At 32.5% G+C, this 17,584-nt stretch overlaps 1 protein-coding gene and 1 non-coding gene across 4 annotated transcripts in view; one reads left to right on the top strand and one right to left on the bottom strand.

Moving 5' to 3' along the window:
- The window catches only part of Tbc1d15 (TBC1 domain family member 15), a 60,331-nt gene that overhangs the window by 13,470 nt on the left and 29,277 nt on the right, over positions 1 to 17,584 (bottom strand). The window contains exons 6-12 of one of the 3 annotated variants that reach the window (XM_047550672.1): positions 13,568 to 13,670; positions 12,418 to 12,468; positions 11,918 to 12,115; positions 10,222 to 10,350; positions 9,203 to 9,306; positions 8,086 to 8,180; positions 1,576 to 1,692 (exon numbers count right to left, since the gene is read on the bottom strand). In XM_047550672.1, coding sequence (XP_047406628.1) covers positions 1,576 to 1,692; positions 8,086 to 8,180; positions 9,203 to 9,306; positions 10,222 to 10,350; positions 11,918 to 12,115; positions 12,418 to 12,468; positions 13,568 to 13,670 — 797 coding nt within the window. The remainder of the gene's footprint in view (positions 1 to 1,575; positions 1,693 to 8,085; positions 8,181 to 9,202; positions 9,307 to 10,221; positions 10,351 to 11,917; positions 12,116 to 12,417; positions 12,469 to 13,567; positions 13,671 to 17,584) is intronic. The other 2 variants (XM_047550674.1, XM_047550673.1) reach the window with 2 other exon arrangements.
- Positions 16,825 to 16,960, top strand: LOC124984110 (small nucleolar RNA SNORA66). The gene has a single exon (XR_007108571.1). It is a non-coding gene; the product is annotated as a small nucleolar RNA SNORA66 (small nucleolar RNA).

Genomic DNA, 17,584 nt, shown 5'->3' with positions numbered 1-17,584 from the left:
ATACAAAGAGTGAAGGAAATGTATCCATAATTTGAGGTTTATTTGGGTTAAATATGCTAAGTATCCAAACATCATCTCCAGATGTTTAAAGCTCTACTAAAGTAATTTGGAAAACATCTACTTCTATTATTCTCCAGCTAAGGAACCATTCACATGGTAGGTAACTAAGAAACTCTATTATTTTACTTATTTAAAGACTGATGTTCGGGGTTTGTTGGTCCTTTAAAGAAACAGCTCAAGTTCTCTTGCCCCTTAAAATATCTGTTCCTTAAGCTTTCCACCCCTCAGCATCCCCGATTTTCCATTTCCAACTCCAAGCACCGTGCTAACAACTCATATTTGGTAGGAACATTTATCAAGGAAAGTGTAAGTTTCAAATGCCCTTCAAAATAATCTGCAGTACTTATGCAAGACATCAAATCACACAAGGAATAAAATGCACAATGAGTCCCAAAACTTTCTCAGTTCATGGCACTTTAACTGTCTCAGTAATTTTTTACAAGACATCTCTAGTCTCAAAGAAATAACTAACAGTTGCATTTATTACATAATTAGGTCCAAACATAAGTACAGATTAAACATTCCTAATCCAAAACATGAAATCTGAAATGATCTGAATCTAGAACTTTCTTAGTCCCTATATGGAATGTTGAAGCATTTCAAATTCATATTTTCAGATTAGGAATCCTTGACTAGTAAAGTTTAAAAAATATTACAAAATTAAAAATTATGAACTCTGAAACACTTCTGGTTCAAAGCATTTCAGATAAAGGATAATCAACCTGTGTTTGTGTCCTAAAAACTTAGCATCAGTTGGGTCCTACACTGCTTCTCAAACCTTGAAATTCAACTAGATACCACTATCATTTACTTTCACTCAGTACTTGATTATCACAGGAAAGCTAAAAAACCCAGTTCTGCAAATACATACCTTAATCAAAAGGAATAAAGTTATATAATATTAAATTAAACCATTAGCAGGCTGGGGATATAGCTCAATGCCTAGCACCACAAAGGAGGGAAAAAAAAAAAAAGAATACATAACATTAAATTAAACCATTAGCTTTTTCAGCTAGTAACTAGTGCTGTGTTCTACAAATGTAATATAATTCTCTCAAAAATTTAACAGATTCCACAGTGCCCCTGTAAGTTTATTGCAGCAAAATCATGGCTCCTGGGTTGGGAACCATACATAAAGTCTTACAGGTTTCTATTTCCCTGAGGAGCAATACTTACAAATCTAGTCCACAGATCTATTACCTATTTTTAACTGGTTAATAAATTTAAATTCTAAAATAAAAATACAGCCAGGCATGGTGGCTCATGTCTGTAATCCCAGAAGCTCAGGAGGCTGAGACAGGAGCATCATGAGTTCAAAATCAGCCTCAGAAAAAGCAAACAACTCAGTGGAGCCTGTCTCTAAATAAAATACAAAATAGGGCTGAGGATGTGGCTCAGTGGTCAAGTGCCTCTAGGTTCAATCCCCAGTACCCCCCAAAAATAAATAAACTAATTAATAAAATAAAATAAAATAAAAATACACGTCTTGTTAAATTAGGACTTTAAAGAACTTACCTAAATCAAAATCGTACATACAGTAGGTCATCAAAATGTCATGAAGCAAAATCAACCCTGGATTATCTTGACCTTCATAAAATTTGTTTGTTCGATCTGTTCTGTTAACATCCTTTTCTAAAGAGGGAAATCATCACATATTTGAAAACCTCTCAAAAAACAGATTCTTATAAAGTTTACATCCTTATAAGTACAGAATTACTTGCTATTAATTTCATTTCTTGCCAAGTTTTACTTAATGAAAAAAAATTCATCAAATTACATTTCAAATATTGAGTAAAGTAACATTTTGGAATATTTTTCAAAAACAAGTCCACTTCCTCACAGACAAATTTTTAAGTATTCTTCAATTTTGATCTAAACATAGAAACCTTTTATATGCGTAGTAGAAAATATTTTCAGTGAATTAAAAGCAACACTAATAATTCACATTAGTTGGCAAAAAAATGCCAGTCCTTCATGCATAATTTTTAAAAAGTATCCAATGAAGTATAATCAGAAATTTTATTTCATTCATAATTGCTTCATTCATTATAAGAAGTATTATCAATTTTCTTGCCATGTTTCATAATTATTTTGAGGAAAAATTGCTTCCATATTTTCATATATACACCATTCATTTTAAATATTATAAGCAATTCAATTTTATATTTTTTTAAATTAAAAAAATACATACTTTGATGGTAATAACTTTCATGACATTACAAACAGAAGTGGAAATATCATCTTGAGCACATCCAAAAGTATCAACAATTTATTTCACTAATACTAATGCCTACTAAGTGTATCTTGTGAGACTTTATAACTAAAAAGGCATTCTCCAACTTGAATGTCTAAGAAAATCAGGAAGAGACAACAAACTCAAAGTGATTTACTCCAAAATCAAGTCTGTTGTAAAGCTATAATTATCCTCCCCCTATTAAAATAATTTGAAAAACTTTCCAAAACTCTTTTACAAAGAAAAGGAGCAGTATTTCACAACAAAGTAGAATCTAATTAATAATAGAAGGCAGTTTATATTATATAAGTACATTTAAAAAAATTATTAGAACAATATTCTAGCTTTCTGTTAAAAAAACACATTGGATTTTTAAAAAGCAAGCATGTACCTACAGAATTGTATAAACATTTCTCAAATAGGCAAAAGCAATACAAAAAAAATTCATGCTACAAATATAAAATTTCAATTTAAAATGTCAGAAAATTTTATTCTCTTTTCACAGTTGACAAACAAGTTAATTTTTTTTTTTATTAAAGCACAATTTACAATGTCATAATGCCAGCATAGAAAATCAGCCTTAGTGGGTATTTTAAACACAGTAAAAAGTTGTTTAGATCTTCGTGAACTCTCAGTATTTTATATAGATACTTAGTAAAGACAAGCCAAGCAGAAACCACAAAAGGGATCAAAATATGATATATAAAAATGGTAATTTATAAGGTATTTGTAGAAGCAAAATGAGCACTTAAGTTTTAAAAGCCCTAGTTAAATCCAACTCTCCATCTAACTAGGTACATCTAAAAAAATTTTAAGAAAAACACAATCATGCTGACTGACCCCACTCGACATCACTAACCTCAAATGGGTCCATAATGTTGCTTGGCAATTATGCATTATTTCCCTTGTCCATTCATTTAACTACTTTACACGTCCTCTCTTATCAAGCCTCCACTTTCTCCCACATCTTACTCTCAGATCTTGCCTCCTACCTCTGGGAAAAAGTAAGCTACCCAGGAAGAACTTCCCCGGTACCCACTATTCTAACCACATAACTGCATGTGAATTTATACAGTCTGTTCTCTCCTATCACTATCATGAGTTTTTAGGATTACAGCTAAGACGAGTCCCTCTTTTCACACAAGACAGCTATTACCATTGGCTACCCAAGGACTCCAGCAATTCTTATCGAGTTCCTCTACTAATTCTTGTCTCCTCCAGTTTTGTCAGTTTTCCTTCTCTACTGAAGTGTTCTCATAACATTCCGGCAAGTGCCATTCTCTTATCATCACAAAACCTCTCTTATCAAACTTTTCCCTCTAACTGCAGCCCATTTTCTCTCTCTGTTAAGAGTAAAACTTCAATGAGCTGTACATACTGTCTCTAAGTCCTCTCCTTCTATTACCTCTTGGTTGTCACACCCACCAACCCACAAAACTTTTCCTGTAATCAAAATCTCCAATAACCTCAATACTCTTTGTAGTGGTCAACCCAAATCTTCGTCTTACATGACATCCTAGTCATACTTTCTTGAAATAATATTCTTCATTTATCTTTTAAGACACCAAGCTTTTGTTTTCATTTTCTCGGGCTCTTTTCTCAGTTTCCTTTGCTCCTAATTTTTCCTCAGTTTAGACTTCTTCTTTTCAAACTATATTACTCCCTCAAATTCAAAATTTCATGAAGTCTCATACCATATATGTTAATAACCCCTAAATTTATCTCCAGCCCCTTTCTGTCTTCCGAATCTCAGGCTTTATATAAACCTCCTCTTACGTAGATGTGGACCATCCAAGAAGAATCTCAAAGTTAGTGTCCAAACCTGAATTCCAAATATTCTCTTCCAAACTTTCTTCTCTCATAGTTTTTTCCATTTTAGTAAAACATAGCAATTCCATTTTCCAGATGTTCTCCCTAAAAACTTTAGAGTTATCCTTTTAAATCTTTGCCTCCTTGTCTGACACTGATATATTAGTTAAACTTCCAAAATACATTTAGGAACCAATATTCAGATCTCCCACCCAACTCATCTTACTTCCCAGCCCAACCTAACTCCATTCTAGCCAAACTGGTCTCCTTGTTTTTCAAACATGCAGAGGTCTGAGACAGCCAGCATCGCCCTATGTACATGTGTGATTACATGAATGGTATGAATCTACATTGTGCACAACCACAGAAATGAAAAGTTGTAGCCCATTTGTATACAATGAATCAAAATGCAGTCTGTAAAAATAAAAATAAATTAAAAAAAAGCATGCAGAGGTCAAGAGCAGAAACAAATCTAGACCTTGATGCCCAGAAGGTCCTTTACCCAGATAGCTGCATAGCATATAACCTCTCCTTCAACCATCTAGTCAAACCTTGCCCCCTCAACTGCTAGCCCCCAAGACCAAACAACCATCATCTCTAATCTGGACTACAGCAACAGCCTCAAATGATCTTTCTCCTACCACCTTTGCCACTCTGCACCTAATCTCCAGACAGTGAAATCACTGTCATTATTTTTTCTGTTCAAAACCCTTAAATGGCTACTCATCTCACCTAGAATAAAAGTCGAAGTCTTTACAATAGCAATGCTCTATGTAGATCTGTATTCAATCCTCTCTGACCTCATCAGGTTCTATATTCTATCCCAACTCATTCCAGTCACTCTTGCCTCCATGCTATATCCTTAAACATGCAAAATGTCCTGGGGTAGAAATAAGTCTAAGACACGCTATTACTTTCTGCTTAGAATGCATTTTACCTACATATCTATTTGCATCACTTACCTCTCCCCTTTTTCAAGTATCTACTCCAATATCAGTTTCTCAAAAAAAGCATCCTATGATCACCCAAGCTGGAACTGCAACATCACACATGTGCTATCTAACCCTCTTCCTTGCCTTATTTTTCTATTCAGCACTTACCACTAACATATCACATGTTACTTACTTATCTTGTTTATTGTCTGTTCCCCACAGGAATGGAAGCTCCTTGAGGGCAAGAATTTTGCCTGTTTTGTTCACTGATGAATCCCCAATGCCTAGAGAAGAGCCTAGTACATAATAGGCACTGAGTAAATTTAATTGAATGAATGAATGTAGGAATGCTTAAAATAAAATAATGTGATTTTAAGAGATGCCCTGGTGATTCTGATGTGCAGTCAAAGTTAGAAAACAGTGAAATAAAAACTAGGATCCTGGGTTCTCTCTCTGTCTCACTCCTATGTAAGGTCACCTATTTCATGGATATTGATAATACCCAAATTTTTATCTCCTATCAGATCACTTCAGACTATATGATTAGCATTAACGTTCCATTTGTATGTTTCACCTTAAGGGGTGAAACACTTTCATTAGGTGAAAACACCTAATTAAACTTCCCTATACCTCCTATCTTAATTCCACCCCATATTTAATATATAAGAAAATCTTATCCATTCTGTTACCAAAATATGACAGAATCCTTCTATTTCTCTATATCTCTGCTACCACCATCTCTTGCTTGGACATCTAACTCTTAGTGCCTGTTCCTACTCTTACTTTTATACAACCCATTTCCTCAGAGCAGTAAAAAAATGATATTAAAATATAAATAAGATACTCTCTAACTTAAAATGCTCCAATAGTTTCTCATCATATTTGAACATGTCAGTTTCTCAGCATGACACACAGGGTCCACAGCTTAGATATAGTTTTGCTTTTAATAAAATTAATTCAAACCCCCTAAAAAGCCTTTGACAAACTTATGGTTTAGATATGTGGTATCCCTCTAAAGCTCATTTGTTAGACAATGTAAGAATCAGCAGAGGTGAAATGATTGGGTTACCTACTGATAATGGATTAACTGAGTGGCAAATGTAGGCAGATAGGATATGGCTAGAAGAAATAGGTGACAGAGGGCATAGTTTTGGGAGTTTATGTTTTGTCCCTATTGAGGGGAGCATGCTCTGTCTTTCACTCTCTCTGCTTCCTTGCTGCCATGTCCTTAGCTGCATTCTTCTGTCACACCATTCCTCCATGATGTTCTGTCTCACCTCAGGTCCAGAGCTATTGAGTTGGCTATCTATGGACTGAGATCTATGAAACTGTGAGCCAAATAAACTTTTCCTCCTCTTGTCAGATCTTTTGGTCACAAAATGAAAAAACATAAATGCTCTCAAAAAATGCTCTTTAGAAAAAGAATTACAGAAAAAGGATTTCAAAACTGATCTTATTATATTTATTTATCCTAATAGCATGGTATAGATAATGGGACATTTAATTAAAAATTAGATTTGAGTATAACTAAGTCTAGATTGAATAGATGGCTTAAAACAATTTACTAATCTTCTCTGGGTTTCAATTTTATTATTTGCTAAAAATGAGAAAACTGGCCTAAAATATGTCTCAACTCAAATTATGTTGTGGAGATTTAAAATATCTAGATATTTCTACCAGTCTCCTAGAAAGAATAAGAACAGGACACAAGAAAAAGTTGAGAAGATGAGAGTCAACATCAAAGGTAGTTGACATAAAGGGAAGAGAATATGGCATGTAGAGGAAAAAAGGCTCAAAATAGTGAATGAGTTACCCTCTAAGATCCCTTCCAGTTTGAATATGTTATGTCCAAGCAAGGGGAAAAAATATCCAATACTATTTTTCCTACTGAAACTAAAAAGAGCAAGGAGTTTCAGTTGGACATTTCAGATAACTCCATGTCTCAGGACATCCAATTTTTTGCCCTAACCGGAGGAGGTACACAGTTTATTCTGTTTTAATTTACTTTCCAGAAAAATAAAATTCTTTTATCAATCACAAGTACTACTGACAAAAAGATCTCAGTAATTTTCTTTACATTCACAAAAGTTACTAAATCACCACTATGTTGGGCTTTCTAATATAATTGAGAGAATTCTTTCTTTTGTGGAAGAGAAGTGGTGGCAACACATCCCTATATACCTATGATGCTATAGTTTTCCAAATCCAATATAAAAATTTCAAATCTAAGTTCTACTAATATTAGTTCCACTAATACCCAAAATTATAGAAAAAAAATAATATAGTTAATATTAAAATTGGGCTTGACACTTAACCACATGACCTTAGATAAATCATGTATGCTCTCAATGCTTCAGTTTTCTCATTTGTAAAGTAGAGATTATGAACTGAAACTTGTCAGGTAAACAGCAGAAACTGTCCTTCAATAATTTATACCAACCTGGTTTTTATCATAAAAGCCAGAAAATCCAGTAATGAGTATCTGGATGTAGGATAATGCTTTTATGATAAAATTCTATTAAAAATCTCTTAAGAGAATAGTCATTCTTAACAAATATTCCACTTTCAAATACAAAAATTTACTAGTCATTTAATTAAAAAATGAAATATATATACTCATAGACAAAGTCTAGATGGATATAAACCAAAGTTTATTGATCATAATTATCTGAGTGGCAGAATCAAAATTAATTTTTAATTTCTTCTTTTGCTCATTTTTAGTTTCCAATTTTCTATAATAAACACAAATCACTTTCATAGTGAATAAAAACTAGAGCTTTTAAAAATGAAAATAACTCAACAAGCAAATAAAGCTAAATAATCTTTGATTTTCATTTTGGAATGAAAACTGAGTACATCAGCACTTAGAGTGACTGAATTCATGACTATTGGATGAGAACAACCAAGAGCATTATTAATACAAGTTCCAATGTACTTTGCAATTTTGATTCTTCTTTTGAACCCCAAAACTGAACCATCTTTGCTTTTTAATTTTATCAAGACTTCAATGTAAACCCCTCTCTTGCATTTCCAAAGTTAAGAAAAAATTACCGATAAGACTTCTATAATCTCTTAACCTCGAATTTCTCTTCTCTTGTTCCTCGCTGACAGATTTCCACTGTAGTTTCATCCTGAAGTATTCATCACTATAGAAAACAATTTCATACCAAAGAAAGCTATTTGAAAACTTTACTTTTAACATTGCTTTCCTGAGTTTTTCTACAAATAGTACATCAAAACATTTATGGTGTTTAGTGGGATGGAAACTCATAAATATGACTGAAATTTTGCTTAAAATTACAATAAGTGAGTAAAAATAGGAAAAAATTAACTTCATACATGTCACAAAGTTTATGTGATAATAGGCTACATGCTAGAATAACTTTAGGTATGCTTTTTAAAAAATTTAAAAACACTCCAATTCTTAAAATTATAAAGTATTCTAATCGTGAAAATTTTTTAACCACTAAAGTTTCTGAATAATTATAAATAAAAATGGTTTTTTAAAAAAATGTGATGTAAGAGTTCCATTTTTCAATCAGCCTATTGCAAAACCTTGTTAATATAGAATTATCTTAGAAGGACTGGGATGTTAAGAGATTTTGAAAACACCCATAATGATAAAAATAGTTTTCAGACAAAGAATAGACCGACAACTGGGAACTAGAAGTATACCTGGAAAGTTGGTCTTTGCCTCTTTTCAGTATGAGAAATAACTTAAAACAGAAACATTCTTCTAAAAGAATGATTAGTATGTAAGAATACCATGAAAATAATTTAAAGGTAACAAACCTACTTCTCATGAGATGTTTTATAATTTCAGAATAAATTATACAACTGAGTCAAAATGAATGATATATTTTTGAACGTAGGTCTAAATAATTCTTTTAAATATGCAAAAAGCTTATACGAGGTTGGCACAAGTAGACCTGAATTTTTCTGTCATACTCACCTTTTACGTACTCACCAATATACAGTGAGGTCCTTCTAATTAAGTTTTCTGGTTGAAAATAATTACAATGCTCATAATTTTTAAATTAAAATAATAAAAATGAAATTATTTTCATATTTTCTAGTCTACTTCAAATTCTCAACTACAAATCCTATACTAATTTGTATGGTTGGGTTAATGAAATTTGTTTGATGAACACAAAAGTTCATTACTTACGTTTTTTGCTTTTGTAATTGAGTCCTTTCCTCCTTGGTACTTTCCCAAGGAAAATATCCCAGAAGGAATTTCCATGCTTGCTTTCTCAAAGAATGGCTAAGACCCTGAAGGAAGCATGAACATTAAACACGTTAGTTAAAAAAAAAAATAAAGGAAGCAATAGCATTAAGTTCATAAAACTGGCATGAAAATAAATTAAAAAAAACTAATATTTAAGAGTTAATTTTAGCTGGGCACAGTGCCACATGTCTTTAGTATCATAACTCAGGGGGCTAAGGCAGGAAGATCATAAATCTGAGGCCAGTCTGGGCAACTTGATGAGGCCTTAAAGCAACTTAGCAAGACTCTGCCTCAAAAACAGAAAGGAGTGCTGGGCATGGTAGCACTTGCCTATAATCCAAGCAATTTGGGAGGCTAAGGCAGGAGGATTACAAGTTCAAGGCCAGCCTAGCAACTTAGCAAAGTCCTAAGCAACACAGTGAGAACCTGTCTCAAAAAATAAAAAGAGCTGGAGATGTAGTTAATGGTAAAATGCCTCAAGGTTCAACCTCCAGTACAATAAAAAAAAAAAAAAGGTAGTTTTATACATAAAAATAGTTTGATTCAGTGAATACTATCTTGTTTTTCACTTCTAGAATCTGAAGGTGTAAGCACCAGCTAGAAAGATTTTAAAACAATGCAAAGTGTACAGTAGACTATATAGTGAACAGTGGGCTGATGAGTTTTTCTAAGCCCAAAATTATGGGATAAATTAAATGCTACAGAGGTACATGACTCCTTCATATAACCCATAAAACTTCAAATAAGGAAGAATATCTACCTCTAAGTTTAAGTGTATCTCCATACTTGACCCTCAGGAGACATCATAAGCACTTTGCTCTGTGCCTCTCAATTCAGAAATCATAAGGCATCATTCAACAAAGAAATAATTCATTCTTCCCCTTAAAAACAAATACCTGAATATTTGCAGTATATAATATAATCACTATAACAATCAATGTTAAGAGGTTTTAAATTACCCCTCTAAATATCATCTGCTTCATATTATCTACATTTAAAATTCTTCCTTCGGAATCAATGTTCTTAGACCATTCTTCCAGTGATACTGGCTCTCTCCTTTGAACAACAGGGCGTTCTCCCAAGTCAATCTAAAATAAGTAGTAAAAGTACTTCTTTAACAAGTGAGATTAAATCGAGGTATATAGAAAGACTATTTTTCAGAACTGAATACTAACTCTTTCCTTATTTTCAAGTGTTTAATCCACGGATTATAAATTAGCATTACATACACTTCCCCCTCCTACTAAAGAAATAACTGGGTTACAAATTCAGAGAGAGAAAATTCCACAGACTAAAAACATTTGTCATTTAAAAGAAAAAAAGTTCTTTGCTCTTTTGGGATTCAATTACGTAAGTACAAAACATTGAACATGTAAACTGTGAGACCTTTCAAATCAAATAGTATGCTACATTGTTAAAAAAAAATTTTTAAAGGAGAATACATAATAATTGTATTAACAAAGTTTGTAATTGTCAACCATTAGCTCTGCTTGGCATTTTCTAGTTTTTTTCATTTTTTCCAATTCAATTAACACATTATGGTAATTTAAAAATATCAATTCCAAGATAAAACCTTTAATTAAGCACTATAACTTAGATATTTATAATTTTCTTTCTATAAGTAAGTCCAGAATCGCAAAAAATTAAAAAATTCTTGTTGTGCATATAAAAAGATATACCATAATTTAGGGCCAAACCCCATTTGACTTAAAAAAGAAAAGATTCACATGAAAATAAAAGCCCTGCAAGAGTGTGTCTCTGATGCCTACCAAGAAAACATACAAATTAGGAACAGAACCCAGAGGCAATATGAAAAGTTCATCAATCACTTACTCCTATGCACTTAATGAAATAACCTATTTGCTATTATTAAAAGGTAATGAAAGTACTGTCATGTGTAACTACAGAGAATAAAAAATTTTTTTTAAATTTTTAGTTGTAAATGAATACAATACCTTTATTTATTTTTATGTGGTGTTGAGGATCGGACCCAGTGCCCCACATGTGCTAGGCAAGCACTCCATAAGCTATAACCCCTCCCACAGCACCCCCCAAAATTTTTTTAATTAAAAAAAAAATTTTTTAAAAAAGCGGGGCTGAGGATGTGGATCAGTGGTAGAGCACTTGCCTAGCATTCCTGAGGCACTGGGTTAGATCCTCAGCACCGCATGTAAATAAATAAAAGGTCCACCTACAACTAAGAAAAAAAAAGTAATCAGACAGCTGGATATGGCGGTATAGACTTATAATCCCTGCAACTCGGGAGACTGGGTGGGAGGATTGCAAGTACAAAGTCAGTCTCAGCAACTCAGCAAGACCCTGAACAACTTAGGGAGACCCTAACTCAAAATAAAAAGGGGTGGAGATGTAGCTCAGTAGTAAAACATCCTGGGTTCAATCTCCAGTACCAAACAGGGGTTGGGTGAAGTAATAAAAGAATTGAAGAAGTAACAAAACTAATGGAGAGAAAGTATAAAATGGGGAATAATCAAGAATATGGTGGCAGAGAAGTATTAACTGTCAGATATCTTAGCAAAAAGCTGTAAAAACAAGTTATAAGAAAGAGACAGATGTCACTAAAATTGAGTCTCTATTTCTATGGCATGCAGTACACATATTCCCATTAAAACTGTATTAGTATAAATCTCCACTCACTCTTGTGATGACTTCAAATCCTGGTTCTTCTTGCTGATTTATTTTTAGGCCTGGAATAGCATCACTAAGGAAATCTGCCATTTCTGAAGGTGGTCGTTGGTGTGTAGAGGGATCACTGCCTCTCAAACTATCAAAAATGTAGTTTGTCACTTTGGAAAATCCTACCATAGTTGCTGTATATGGATCCTTTTTAATTTTCTATGTAACAGGAAGAAAAATATTAGCATTATTCACTCAAACTAAGAATAAAAACATTCCATTATAGGCAAAAATAGAAAAAAAACAAAGTTTTTTTTAAAGAGGATAAATCAGAACTAAAAGTGTTCTAAGATTATCTTAATTTTTTTTCTTGGAAAAAAAAATTTAAATTTTCTAAGCCAACCTTTTATTTGGTCAAAATAGTATAACAGCATGAGAATCTACTGATTAAATTACAGATAAACAAATGATTTGTAGGCTTCATCCAATCTGCATATATCAGAAATATATGCAGTGCTTACTTTCCAGTGGTGAAGGGCCCACAACAGCTTTCTTCTGTCTAGCAGTCTTGCCTTCACAAAAAAAAAAAAAAATGTATTTCTTGAAGTGTGTACTACCACACTAGCACAAAATTTGACAGCTATATTTACAAGCTGGGTATTTAAATAGTAGCTGACATTTTTAACCTAATTATACTGATGATAAAAATCACACAAGAATAATTTGTTCTGGGACAATGTTGTCCTAGAAAACAGCAAAAGGCTTTTTCTACTGTTAAGTCCTAGGGTTACTTCTGAAACACAAGCTGCCTGTTCATTCACATTTAGCAAAATTTTATTAAATAACTGATTATTTTATAATAAGAAAAGCTGTCCCTTCACTTTTTATTTTAAACAATTTTAGCTTGCAATCCTCCTTCCTAAAAAGCTCCCTCTTTATCTCATTAACTTTTACATATTCAAAACCAATCAAAAAGTACCTGAAGTATAATAAATGTTCAAACATTTCTTAAATAATGAGTGCATAAATAAATGAATAAGTAACCATTTCATTATTTCACATAGTAATCTGAGTGAAATTCAGTCATGTTAAGAGCACAATTTTTAGCTAAATGCAAGAAAACACTAAAATACTTTTAGGAGAATTAGATTACCATGATCCCAAAATAACCTGCATAAATTAAAAATAAAAATTCAAACCAGATTTTCCCTAAATTGATCATTTAATGAATTCAAATTTGTTTACCCTTTGACTCTTAATCAATGAACACTATAATAAAAATCTATTGACATCCAGTTTTAGTATTATGATAAAGTGAAAAACTGTGTTAAGGGTAACTAATAATCAAGGAAGCTTCTGAGACTTGAAAATAATATAGATCTTATTACTCTTTCTATAAAATTACACAGTATAGTTCCATAAAGATTTACACACACAAGTCTCATTCTGTATATTCTCTGAGAAGGTAAAAGGTAGGGGACATATAAAATATTGAGTCAAATTAATAGATTAGCAAAAGATAGACTTAAGAAACAGACTTGGGGGGCTGGGGATATAGTTCAGTTGGTAGAGTGCTTGCCTTGCAAGCACAAGGCCCTGGGTTCAATTCCCAGGGGAAGGAAGGAAGGAAGGGAGGGAGGGAGGGAGGGAGGGAGGGAGGAAGGAACATACTTGTATTAAACCATATGCTGGTTCATCAAGAAGATTTTCAAAAGACTGTGAAAGACTTTTATTCTGACAATTCACAAGAAGTGTTCTTTTATCCTGTGGAGATCTGTAATGACAAGAGGACTTATAAAAACTACTAGCATCCTACATTAATCACTGCCTACACAATTTACTAATGCATACTTTTCTTAGCAAAAGAAAAACTTAATGTTCAGTTCTAGAAGTATCCCAAATAGTTTAGCAAATATTTAATAACTATTTTAAATGAGTTCCAAAATTACATAAAATAATAAATTAGCAAATACTAAATTAACAAATTGTATATAAAAAATAAGTATATTTTTATTCCAGGTAAAGCCAAGATGTTTAAATTGTAATGAATCCAAATTCTTGTTTAGAATTATAGGAGAAAAGTTTTACAAAATGTCTGCCTTTATTATCATAAAATTTAAAACAACTACATATGATATGAACAATATAAAAAAGCATGTCTTCTTTTGAAATGGTTCCCAACATCAATCCACAGCTTGGTAGTACTGCAGAACAAGATGTTAAAAATACAGATTCATAGTTATTGGGTAAAGATCATTAATCATGCCAACCATAATTATCAATACACACATATGAACATATTTAACAAGATTATTATGTATCATTTAGTAACAGTATATTCTTAGTTTTCTTATTAAAAGCTCTGAAAATCTCTCTCCACATTTCTTAGTAATTACACAATAAATAACATGCTTTCCAAATAGACATCTAGTTTCAAAAAATGAGATTAATTATCTAATCTTTTTTCTATTATATATGGTAAGTTTTTGGACTTAGTTGTAATAAACATATAACTTTTGTTATTAAAATTAAAATTAAATTGCTATTTTGCTGCTGTTATACCTCTAGTATATTATAAGTGTTCAAGATAAGATCTTTAATAACAGTTCTCGTTTCTCCATCCTAACACAACAGGATGCAACAAGAATGCTACAGAGAATGTGAAATCCAAAATAGGATCTTATTCTTACATAGTCAGAAACAACACTGAATCTACAGAGACAATGGCAGTTAATAAGTCCATTGGTTTTTTGAAAGCTGAGGTTGGTCACTGACATGAGGGAGAAATTTTTTCCTAAAAATTTGGGGGATGGTGGCTAAGATGAAGACACAGATTCTCACGAGGCTTTTTTTTTTTTTTTTTAATGATGGGCCAACTTTTAAACGTAGCTCAGAAAACAAAAATAATCAATACAAGAACAATGTTTTTTCTTAGAATAGTAGCACTGTTAGTACTGTGGTTATTTTGTTTCTAACAATATATTACATCAAATTATTTCTTTAAAATACTAATAAAAAGTGGTCATGAAAATCAAAACACTACCCATCACAATGGACACAACAATGCAACCTTTGGTTATTTGAGCTTAGATAACTCTACAGCTCCAGAAAAACTATAGTGGCCACTAAACTGAAGATGGGAAAAATAACTGACTTACCAACAAGCAACCACAAAAACTACTTAAAAGGAAATATTTCATTTTTTATACCTAACTCTGTGATAGTAGGTGGGGGAACCACAGCAGGAGAAGAAATAAGAAGAAATTTAAGACCTGATTGTCCTGAAGGAATCAACAAATATTAAAACATCAGTCAAGCGACAGCAGCACCATGCTAGGCAAATACACTCACAAAATGGGGACTGTCATTACAGAATATTATTACAACGTTTCTAACCGCTAGGTCATCACACTGATTTAATCCACAAATATGTATTCTGGGAAGCTGATCTTTTATGCCAATATTATTCAAAATTTTCAAACTCACTGTAATAGTAAGATGAACTTTTAATGATATTAGTATCATCAATTCTATTACAACCTACTAAAGAGTTTAAAGAAAACCACAGTCTAATGTTTGCAAACTCTGCAATGTATCCCAGGCTTTGGAATGAGTATCTCCCGAAGACCTCAGAATAAATTTAGAAACTATAAACAGAACAATGTCTGTATGCTGAGATGAAGAAGTAGCTGTTTTATATTGCTATTGAGACTGCCTAATATGTTAGGCTAAAGAAATAAAATAACATTGTAAGGGATACCAATAAAAAATGTGAATAAAAATAGCTGCACAATATTTACAATAAAAAATTTATCTAAAACCTAATCTTGTACATGGTATTATATAATGATACAACCCATCTGGCTTATTTTTAGGGGAATATTTTACTGTTTAGATATTTACATATTAATGTAAAAATTGCCAAATATACAAAATATTAATGGAATCACAGGCCACATTTATATCATTGCAAACAACCTGATTCAATAAAATAAGAAAAATGTACTTGTGATTCACTTTTTTTTTTAACTCAAGTGAATATTATGTTTTAAGTGATGATAAATCAGACAACACTTATAAACATCAATGAACGTGATGCCTTGTTTTCCCGCGATAAGAAAACCATTTGAGAAATATTAAGCTTCAAGAAACTGGGTTATTTTGCACTGGCTGATCAGGTTTACAAGAATGAAAGAAAAGCACTGATGGCCTAGCCTCTTCCTGGCTCTTGTAAGGCTGGGCATCTCTAGCAAAGGCAATCTCTGCTCAACCATATGCAAAGCCCTTGCTCCTGTGGCAAAAGACCTACTGTTTAGGGAGAAATATTCAATCATTAGGTGTGGATTAGGACAACAACATGGCCAAAGGTATATGCAACATTCTTCAATTTAGCTTAATTTAAAAAAACAAAAAAACAAACACAGGGGGCTGGGGCTATAGATCCGTGGCAGAGCGCCTGCCTAGCAGGTATGAGTCTAGGTTCGATCCTTGGCACCACACTTGTAAGGCTGTAAAAATAAAAATAAATAAAACGAAAGCATGCTATCGATCCAAAACTCAAAAAAAAAAAGGAAAAAAAACACAGATATCTAGTCTAATTCTCTTGGTTTTGAATTCTCAAAAACCTGAGAAGGGTGACCCCATGTACAGATTGGTTGGCATCCTAATGAAACTGAAACCAAGTTCTTCCTCAACTACTCTTCTTTGTGGTTTCTTTAACCACAAAAGTGACTCTGGGAATATCATTTTGCTTAGGATAACTGCTCCAGGGACAGGAAATGAGACTCCCCATGCTGACACACCTCATACAACAAAAATTTGTGGATGATACTTGGAAGCTTTCATTCTTTGAACTTTAAATTAAAAATGCAAGAATTTTATTTACTTCGATCATAACTAACAAGAACAAGGGTCTTCAAATTTTTTCTGTGTAAACTTGTTCACCAGCTCTGCATCATGTGGCAAAAGCTAAAGAAACCAGGTTTCTCAACTAATTGTTGTGACAGGAATATATTAGCCTTAGAAGTTAATAATCAAGGTGGACCATTCTAGTACTGTATAAAAAATAATAAAAATAAGGAAATTTTTAATTTTTTTCTTAAAAGTATGACAGAAATGAATATAACAAAAATGGCTGGTACAAATTTGGGGATTTTTTAATACTGGTGACTATTAGAAGGATCTTTATTCTACTACTTAGACTCATGTAATCTCTGGTGGGCTATACAGCATAATATAACAGGCATAATTTGTGACAGGAAAGGGAACAGGCAACACTTATTTTCAACCCAGAGTAGAGAGAGGTGCCATGAAGATAAAAATATTAGATGTGCTGTTCTTACACATTTTACACCACTTGTGAGCAAAAAGTAAACCGCCCCCATATTGTCACAGGAAAATATACAAAGGAGTAATGGTGACATTAGGGAGTAGTTTTCAAAATAGTTACTTCAGACAACTACCTCTTCCCTCAAGAACAGTCACATCCTGGTGGGTCATAAACTTAATGATTAAAAAAGAGAAAAAGAGAAGAAAAAAATATATAAGAAGGTTAATCTCTTTGACTAGATCATTAAAATTTACAATTAATCACTTACGCACACCTCATTCCACTTTATTATCCCTTAGTTGGCTTCATTCTTACCTAATGTTTCAATTACAATTGCATACAAAACTTACATATTGTCC

This window comes from Sciurus carolinensis, chromosome 4 (assembly GCF_902686445.1).
Source record: "Sciurus carolinensis chromosome 4, mSciCar1.2, whole genome shotgun sequence".
Classification (NCBI taxonomy): domain Eukaryota; kingdom Metazoa; phylum Chordata; class Mammalia; order Rodentia; family Sciuridae; genus Sciurus; species Sciurus carolinensis.
The sequence above is the reverse complement of the archived record's forward strand: the minus strand, read 5'-3'. Positions and strand labels throughout refer to the sequence as shown.